Source organism: Saccostrea cucullata, unplaced genomic scaffold (assembly GCF_032062105.1).
Source record: "Saccostrea cucullata isolate Sc308-1 unplaced genomic scaffold, CSIRO_AGI_Scuc_v1 ctg8465, whole genome shotgun sequence".
Taxonomy (NCBI): Eukaryota; Metazoa; Mollusca; class Bivalvia; order Ostreida; family Ostreidae; genus Saccostrea; species Saccostrea cuccullata.
The window spans coordinates 1,903-11,933 of NW_026925685.1; the positions used below are offsets into that span (position 1 = coordinate 1,903).

The following is a 10,031-nucleotide window of genomic DNA, read 5'->3' on the forward strand; positions in this document are numbered from 1 at the left end:
TTGTACTTTCGTCTGAAACTCCGTCAAATAAATTTGCTGCAACCATATTCTTTCTGCGGCCAGTCTTTCGAGGTCTAAACTTACGGAAGCTGCAGCCAGAAGGGCGCATCACACTTGCAAACATTAAAAACCCCACGTCAAACTCGATCTACTGCTTCAACAATCCGAGAAATCGCCAAAGGGGGGCCGAAAGTTTACATCAATATGCTAATTGGAATTCCGTATTTGTCAGTTTTGTGGTGTATCTATAGCTGCGTGTTTTAATTAATTACTTTGAAATTTTAATAAATATTTCGATTATTGAAATGAAAAAAAAAATGCAAAATGGGAAAAATAAAACACCTCTTATGAATATTCCTGTAAAATATACTGTATTAATCTATACAGTTCGTTGCGTTCGAAACAATCTTGAATAAAAGAGGGGGGTGCTTGAAAAAAAATCAGCAACAAATCATCTAGAGTTAATTGAATGATTTTCAAAAAACAATAAACTGCAAACCATCCAGTTATATATACATATATACCTGGTATATGCTTAATTGAAAAAGGGGAGGGGATACGTGCACTGATAAAAAGATATGTAATGAAATCAATTAGCTTATGATATATATATGCCTAAATGAATAAAAATGACGCCATGCCACTACTTTATTGCAATACATAAAATTGCAGATCTCAACACTCCCTGGAATAATTTTAGTGCGGACCCCCCCCCCCCCCACACACACACACACACATACACACGTGCGTACATACTTTAAATATAAACAAAGTCAATCTTCTCCACGGAAAGCGCTCAATCAGGGTATCAATAATGACAGTGTTATTAATTATATCTAGTGCAAGTAAGTAGGGACTTACAACTGACTCAATATTTTGTCTCGAAAATGTTCATTGATCATCAAATTGAGCATGATATCAGGCTGATCTTCGACATTTACAAAATATAATCGCTTTGATCAAGCTGTATCGAAATTATTTTGGAGAGAAATAAAATGAATGTCCTTGCATGTATATTACGTTGTCTGAATTATTGTTTTTGGAATAAGTAGCATCTTTCGCCGGTTATTTTTAAAAATAAATTGTACAAATATATTGACCAATCAAAAAAGGGCTTTCCTTAAGAATTTCCAGTCGTATGTAAACTTTCGGCCCCCCTTTGGCGATTTCTCGGATTGTTGAAGCAGTAGATCGAGTTTGACGAGGGATTTTCAATATTTGCAAGTGTGATGCGCCTTTCTGGCTGCACTGTCCGTAAGTTTAGACCTCGAAAGACTGGCCATAGAAAGAATATGGTTGAAGGGAATTTATTTGACGGAGTTTCAGACGAAAATACAAGTGGATGTGGCAGACCTACAAAAATTCAAGATGGCAGCGTTGGGGACATTGGTTTATTATAAGGTAAGGGTATATTTTTTTATTAAAAGAAAAATAAGTAACGTCAGGTGCCTGTGGGTCAGATCTTAGACTGGTGTTTCTTTGAATTTGTTATGCTTACTCAAATTGTTTCCTGTGTTATAAATTAATGTCATTGAGCTTTCCCCAAACTTTACTACTGTCTTTTAACTTGTTTCATTGGTTCATTTATGAAGTGTGGGAGGAGTTGTCAAAGATGAGACGTGCCTGAGTTTGTTTGTAATTCACTCTCACTTTAGGAATTTTTGTGTAAAAATGTAAATTTTGATTTTGTACTTTTAGACTTGAATAAATTCTAAACTTTAACCAGGAATTATCATTTCAAAACAATATAATTATTACACTACATCATAAACAAAACCAAACTGCAGTTACATCAAATGCTCCACTTTTTTTATAATCCCAACATCTTTAATTTGTTGGGGGGAAAGTATTTTTCAATAAATCCATGTTTGATGCTAATATCCGATACCTTAATGATGTTATAGCTGAAGAGGGAAATTTTCTGTTTGTGATATATATCCACAGATGAAAATTATTTTTTTTGGAATATATGAGTATAATAAGTGCTCTTAAAGCATGGATGAAAAAGTGAATTTTTATGGAAATTTCACTAAGTCACAAAACCCTCTGGTTATGTCAAATATAAATACCCTTTTAGAATGCAAAAAAAAATCAAGGCAATTTTATAATCTTCTAACCAAAATAGCACAGAACCTACTGGTAAAAAAGTGGAATGAAAGAATGAAAATTGATTTTTAAATTGCCTTTTAAAGTTACAATAATTATAAACTGCAATGCTTCCAGAATTAATTTTGGAACAAAATTTTGGCCTCAAACTCATATCTATTCAAAATCAAAATCATACACAACAAAAATTATACATTCTTTCAAGTAGAAGAAGAAACAAGTAAATTCAAAGAATTGTGGTCCCCCGCTTTCGGTATTTTTGTGGGCAAGATATCATTTTTAGGGTCAAGGTCAATAGGTCAAAATTTTTGGTATCCCCTGAAAGGTCTTGCCATAAAGAATACATATATTTAAAATATGAAAGTCCTAGTTTCTACCGTTCAAAAGTTGTGACCAAGGTTAACGTTTTTAAAAAGTAGTTAAAACTCCAAGGTCAAGGTCAAAGGGTCAAAGTTCTTAGCATGCAATAAAAGATCTTCTCACAAGGATTTCATAAGTGTAGTACGAAAGTCCTAGCCTGTACCGTTTAAAAGTTATGGTCAAGGTTAAAGTTTTTTCAGAAGAACGTAAATCTCCAAGGTCAAGGTCCAAAGGTCAAAGTTGTTGGTATCCAATGAAAGGTGTTGCCCCAAAGAATACATGTGTGAAATATAAAAGTCCTTTTATCTACCGTTCAAAAGTTGTGACCAAGGTTAACGTTTTTTAAAAGTAGTTAAAACTCCAAGGTCAAGGTCAAAAGGTCAAAGTTCTTGGTATCAAATGAAAGGTCTTCTTACAAGAATAAAATATATGAAGTATAAAAGCCATAGCCTTTACCGTTCAAAAATTATGGTCAAGGATAAAGTTTTTTCATAAGTACGTGAATTTCCAAGGTCAAGGTCAAAAGGTAAAAGTTGTTGGTATTCATTGAAAGGTCTTGTCACAAAGAATAAATATGTGAAATATGAAAGTCCTAGTACCTACCATTCAAAAGTTATGGCCAAAGTAAAAGTTTGGAATTTTTTAGTAAAAGTAGTTGAAACTGCAAGGTCAAGGTCAAAAGGTCAAATTTGGTGGTACCGAAAGAAAGGTCTTATCACAAGGAATACACATACGAAATATGAAAATTATAGCTCCACTAAATCAAAAGTTATGGGCAAGGTTAAAGTTTTTGTGACGGACGGCAGTACGACGGACAGACGGACAGACAGACGGACAGACGGACAGACGAATGAGATTTAATGTCCCCTCGCTTTCGCGAAAGCGGGGGACAACAATCGAACATTTCCTTGGGGAGATGTGATTATGGACAAGACTTTTAAAGAGAATTTGAAAATTACCTTGAAAAAAAAAACAAATCTTCAGATATCGGTAACAAAAAATAATTTCATTTTTGGATTCTTAGATAATAGGAAGAAGATACAAAATAATCTCATTCTATGGCTTAAATATTATATCTACACAACAAGGTGCACGGGAAAACACTTAATGTAGCTGCTGCGATATCGCTTATGGATATATTTCATGAAACTCTAAAATATATTGCATACAAAAAAGGTGAAAAGGATATGTTTGATACCTGCTGGAACTACTGGAAGCTTTTATTTCAATGACTTTTTAGATTGATATAAATATTGTAAATGCATGCACTCCTATTCTGTTTCTTCCCCACATATTCTATCTTCTTCCCCTCTCCTCTCTCTCTTTCTCTCTTTTCTAATTGAAAAAAAATTACACCTTCTGTATTTGTTATTGATCATTTATTGTATTAAATAACAGAATGTGTAAAACAAAAATAAAGAATTATAAAAAAAAAGGAGTATTTTATGCGAAGAGAGGCAGGTAATGAGAACAAGAGGCCCATGGGCCACATTGCTCAGCTTTGACCATTTGGTTCTTTACCAGATTCCCCCTTGTAATACATATTGTGACCCCACCCTACCCCACTGATCAGAATTTAAACAATTTGAAATGACACTACCCCAGTATGCTTCCATATAAGTTTCAGCTTTGATTTTCAGATTTTTTCTATATATTTCTAAGAAAAACATTGACTCCACATTGTGGCCCCGCCCAACCCCCGGGTGTCATGATTTGAACAATTTAAAATCTACACTACCCATGGATACTTCCACATAAGTTTCAGCTTTTCTGGCCCAGTGGTTCTTGAGAAGAAGATTTTAAAAGATTTTTCCTTTATATTTCAATGTAAAACTTTGATTCCCCATTGTGGCCTCTACCTATCCCCGGGGGTCATGATTTGAACAATTTAGAATCTACACTACCCCAGGATGCTTCCACATAAGTATCAGCTTTACTGGCCCAGTGGTTCTTGAGAAGAAGATTTTTTAATAACCCAACCCTATTTTTGTCTTTTCTTGATTATCTCCCCTTGCGAGGGGATATGTCCCTTAATTTTAACAATTTAAATTCCCCTTCACCCAAGAATGCTTTGTACCAAGTTTGGTCGAAATTGGCCCAGTGGTTCTTGAGAAGAAGTCGAAAATGTGAAAAGTTTACAGACGGACGGACGGACGGACGACGGACAAAATGTGATCAGAAAAGCTCACTTGAGCCATCGGCTCAGGTGAGCTAAAAAAGTTACAAACCTTCTCTCTTCCTATGTATCGACCAAAAAAGATATATTTAGAAATGGCTTATAAGGACAAGCGGGTTACATTACCATTTCAAGTAATGCTTATTAGATTACCAAAAATGGACCGGTCTCCATGTACATGTACCACAATATGAGTCGAACCCATGACGTAAGGACTAATTTCTTACTTTGCGACTCTAGGGCAGACGCTGTAACAGCTGCGCGGGCGAAAAAGTACAAGACAGGCTAAGACCTCATTCTTTTGGCCCCTGGTTTGGGACGTGGTCAAGAATAATGTAAACATTTTTTTTTATATTTGAGTGTTTTATGAATGACATGAACATGTATAGACTATATCGTCAAACTAGCAACAAACAGCTTTTCAATCCTTTTTGAACTAACAAGCCAGCGTTTGAATTCATCGTTTTAATGAAATATGACTAATAATCTTACCCAGTGATATAATATAGCAGTATGAAGTGTTGTAAACTGGTCCATCTAAATTGTGCACAGTTATGTTGATTCTATCATCCTTTTTTACAGAAAACGACGCCGATCCGGCACATCGGAAGACATGATTCTGGTTTCCATCGTAACTGACCACGTGGATTGCAGATCCACAATTGGGTGAGGGTGTTCTTTCAGGAACAAAATATATTTCTCCAGGAAATCGCACGTGCACCGTGCAGGTGCAGGACTGGAGGTAGTACAGACTAGCGTTGTGAACATCCAGATAAATAAAGCTTGAAAGATAATTATCTGGCAAACACATACTGGTTACTGCAAAAAAGAAAATTAAGAAAATTCTTGTGAATGATAACTCATGTTCTTTCCTAGGAAAGATCTTTTGAATCAATATTTTTAATAAGATGTAACTATACGTACCATGCAAGGATGTTTCCGAACATGAGCGCATTCCTACAAAAATAGCGTGAAAATGTATGCAATTGCAACATGGAAATTTTGTTCTATATTACACGTGTAAAAACATCTTTACATCTGATTTCATGGTAATATCTAGTATGGAGATCTTTTAACAATCTTATTGAATTCCGATAGGCACAAATTGCGTACATTTCTAAGGCAACTAGTAATTTTAAAAAAAAATATTTTAATGCAGCTGAATTTATTCAAAGCCTTCTCCAGGAAAAGAACAAATCTTTTGACATGGTCTTCAACTTATCTTTTATATAATTATATCCATTTTAACTCTAATGTTGACACCCTATATACTAGTGAACTTTAAAGAGAACATCAAAGACTCGTCATATTAATTTTTGTTTTCATGCTATAAGATTTTTATGTGAAATGTTATGACCGTCTGACAACTAAACTATATGACTAACTTATAATATGTATCTAAAGCTTTTCTTTCGTCAACTTCCCTAAAATAATTCAGGTCAACTTCATAGTATTTCTGTATCGCCTGCATATAACGTTTACTGATAAGATACGCAAGAGAATGTTTGGATTACGGCCTTTTTTCCTGGCTGTGTGAGACAATTAACAAATAAATTGATATTATAGAGTTTTTAGTAATCTAGTTCAAAGGCAGTAATTTAAAAAAGTCTATTGTGGATAATGACCTTGATAAAAAAAAAAAGATTTGTTGTATTTAGACTGACATGATTCATACCCATTGTATTGGAACTGTTTTAGAGTATGCTCTACCGTTGATTACTCCGTTTACTTGATTTATACAGAGGATTTGACCGGTAGACAAGGGGATGCTTTGTTGTTGTAGGTACCTGATCCCAGCTCTGGTGCTTACAAAGGTCTTTTTTCTGCTTCACACTTGTATTGCTTATACGATTTATGAGAGCGATCATATTGGCTCAGTGATCCATTAATTGCGTATTGAATTTGTATACACGTCATATCGAAAGTGAAACTTAATTTTGTAAAGAATTTTGTAGATTAAAATTCTACAAAAACTGTAAGCATTATATAATCAATGTAATTAACCGAGGATTAAATTTAGATTTGCCCTAGATTATGAAAAAAGATTGACCAATTAGGTTAAATATTTTATGAATGAATCCTACGTAGCTGTGCCTCTATATGAGATTTTAACTATACAATGGTCTAATCATTAATGGATCTGATTCCAGACATACAAACTAGTTCAAGCTTTGATAAAGAAAAAAAAACTTCACACTTACCTGCTATTCTCAATAAACCGTTATAGATCGATAAGCAAATAAAAGACAACCCTAAAACGAAGACCATCCCGTATGGCCAAAAGTACCTACATTGATTTTTTAACACATATCCTTATACAGAAGAAATATGTTTTATATTTAAAACAAAAGCGGTAGGTCTAGTTTCGTGACATCATTATCGTACCAATCTTAAATACCGACACGCGATTTTGGCGAGATGTTTTGTTATTTATCCAGAGGATGTATGTATTATAAGTTGATCAGTGTATGAAATATATGGAATAAGGCGTTTCTTTTGCACAAATAGATACTTTGATTCAGTGTAATATCCATGCAAACCTATCATTAAGGAAAGGCTGCGACGTGCACGTATTGTTTGTTTCTCTTGATAGCAAACGTTTTCTTAAGAAGCTGAAAATGTATCAATATTTCAATCTTTCAGGTCTGTTTAAAACACACAAACATTTAATAAATGTACTTTTACGTCCTGAAAGAAACCCTCTGTGCTTCATGTACGAAGGACCTGAATATGGCTAACATTGGATAAAATGATAATGTAAACTGACCTTGAAAACTTAAACAGTTCATGAAAGCTATTGAAAAATAGTCATTTGAAGTTTTTGCTAAGATTATAAACAAAGGAATACTTTCCCAAATCAATTTCACAAGATTTTCAGCTCTTTTATTAATTTCCTTTTTGAAAAACGTATCCTCCGATTATCAAACAAGGCACTGTCTTTCCACATATCAGCAATGACAATGACGATAGTGTTGGGAATCTTTCCAGTCCACAGTGTAGAGATCTGAATATGAGGAGAGGTTTAACAGTATCAACAGAGAAGTTAGATAATTACGTGGACCCTGAGGTCCACGCAGTAAATACATAAGCGAGGTTAAACCGGATGCCATGGGCAAACGACAGGTTACGCATGCGCGAGAATGCTAGAGAGTTCGCAACCTTAGGCAACTTGCCCGTAGAATAATTCGCCCTATTCGAATTAGAATATCCCATTCATTGGCAAATCGCGCTTTTAAATCCGCATATCGTATTTACATATTCATTGGTGGATCCGCATTTCTCTTATATATATATATATATACTTTATATACAAATATAACTAAATCATTGATTCTATGACACAATCTTTTTAAAAAATAGGAAGAACTTGCAGTATACAGATACATGTAACTTAACAACTTGAATAAAAACGTCATTCAACGACTAGTTCTATCTTTTAAGAGAGAACACGTTTTCACCGGCTTTAGTTTTGTGCACCAAGGCTCGCAAAATAATTTGATACTATAGAAATCCATCTAAATTTTGATAGTGGTATGTAGCAACGGTTTTTAATGTAGGGGAGGGGGGGGGGGGCTCCGACAAAAAAACTGCGTACTACAGAGCTCTGCTACAAGTGAACCATCAGATATATTTTTCCCATGATAGACTTCTTCCGTAGAAATCCAGAACAGATGTCAAGTCCCAGCCACTAGAGGTTACATGTATAAAATAGCCCGATTTTTTAAGTTGACAAAACTAAAGGCTTATCAGAGATAAATTTTAACAATTTTGCCAGACTACAATCAGTCATAAGTAGGCTGATCATTGTAGAAATATTCTACTACATGAATATTCACTACACCTAGAAATTTTCTTAAATTGAATTAAGGTTAGAAACGCATGCATATGGTCCACGTATTGCAGTCCTTTTTTTAAAGGACAGCTTAAACACTCTATGGGGACGTTTACTCTTAAATGGCAACTAATCCAATTTATGACGTTTTAGAGAACCTTATGTGCTCTTTTATAAGTTTTTATTTTAGTAAACTTTTATGCTTAGTTACTGATCAATACCTCCAAATTGTATGAGCCTATTAAAACTTATCAGTTTTATTGAAGGTTATGTAAAAGATAAGAATTCATCAATCGTTCTAAACATTGCACGACAAAATGTGAAGATAACAAAAATGCATCAAGCTAAAAAGTTTATACCGGTATAAAGAAAACAAATTGTTACTACAGCTAGATGAACCTCTGGAAACAGGGAATGTATCAGGTTCCTTAGAGCAACCCCTGTTGAGCGGTTACACCCACAGCCTGTTTTTTGGTACAGTCACAGTGTGTTTTTTGGAACACCCATAGCGTGTTTTTTTAAAAAATAATATTTAGCTTTTCAACATGTAATTATAGACATGTGCAAATGTCCAGTTCTTGACATTTTGCATTATGTGTACAAAAAAACATTGTCAATAATCTGCCTAATTTAAGAAATTCTTTATATTATATGTAAGAAGATGCTCTTTGATGCCTGTATAGTCACCTGGAAGACGTAAATTTCATATTCAGGTGATGGTATTCGATACTTTTCGACAGACACTTTACGCCATACTTCGTGTTCATTTTTCATTTCAAAGTGTGCTACTTGAATGATTTGTGCGATAAAAGACGTCTGATAACGATAATGCATTTTCTGTGTCCTCACGAACAATCTACTACATTCCTTGGAATGGTTTGTTAAAATGAGGGTATTTCATCAATATTTTGGAGCTTTGTTAATCTTTACCGTCCGTGGAAACACGGAAAATGATACCAAATCTCTGGATAATGTGATTGATGAACTTAAATATCTACGCCAAGTTGTTGAAGATCAATCCGTGCATAATGCAGTCTTTGAGAAAAAAATTGAAGAACTCCAAAAGGTTGTAAAGGACCAAGAAACCCAAATTAATGAATTGAACCCAATGCTACACGAAAACCTGTAGGCATATCCGATTTATGTGTAAAATTGAAGCCTAGTCGAACAGGTGGTCAAAATGACGTTGCACACGTTGTGTATTTATATATAGAGGGGAAAACAATGTTCCGATATTTGTCTAATTTAAAGATTTCAATGATAAAAATTCAGGTGCCTGTGATTAATTATAAGGCACACCTCATGAACAATAAATATTCGACCGAATTATGCTACTGGGCAGGGAGGAGGGGTTAATTACTGGCTAAAGGGGTTGAAGGTTATTGACTGCAAAACACCGGAGAATCTCTGGATCAATTTTTCCAAAATATTAAGGCATCCCTTTAGTATACGAAGAAAACCTTTATATAAAAATACTCAATACATCATTCTGTAAGTTGTACAGTTATGGATTACTTCCATAATTTTTTCTTCTTTTTTTCTTAATTGAAATCATTT

The 10,031-nt window shown here is 34.3% G+C and overlaps 1 protein-coding gene across 1 annotated transcript; it reads right to left on the reverse strand.

Moving 5' to 3' along the window:
- Positions 1 to 5,134: 5,134 nt before the first annotated feature.
- Positions 5,135 to 7,061, reverse strand: LOC134269598 (uncharacterized; the record flags this gene model as incomplete). The annotated part of the gene is made up of 3 exons (XM_062751800.1): positions 6,844 to 7,061; positions 5,567 to 5,599; positions 5,135 to 5,461 (listed from the first exon to the last, which is right to left on the reverse strand). Coding segments are annotated over exons 1-3 (427 nt in total), but the record flags the coding sequence as incomplete, so codon positions are not given.
- Positions 7,062 to 10,031: the final 2,970 nt, after the last annotated feature.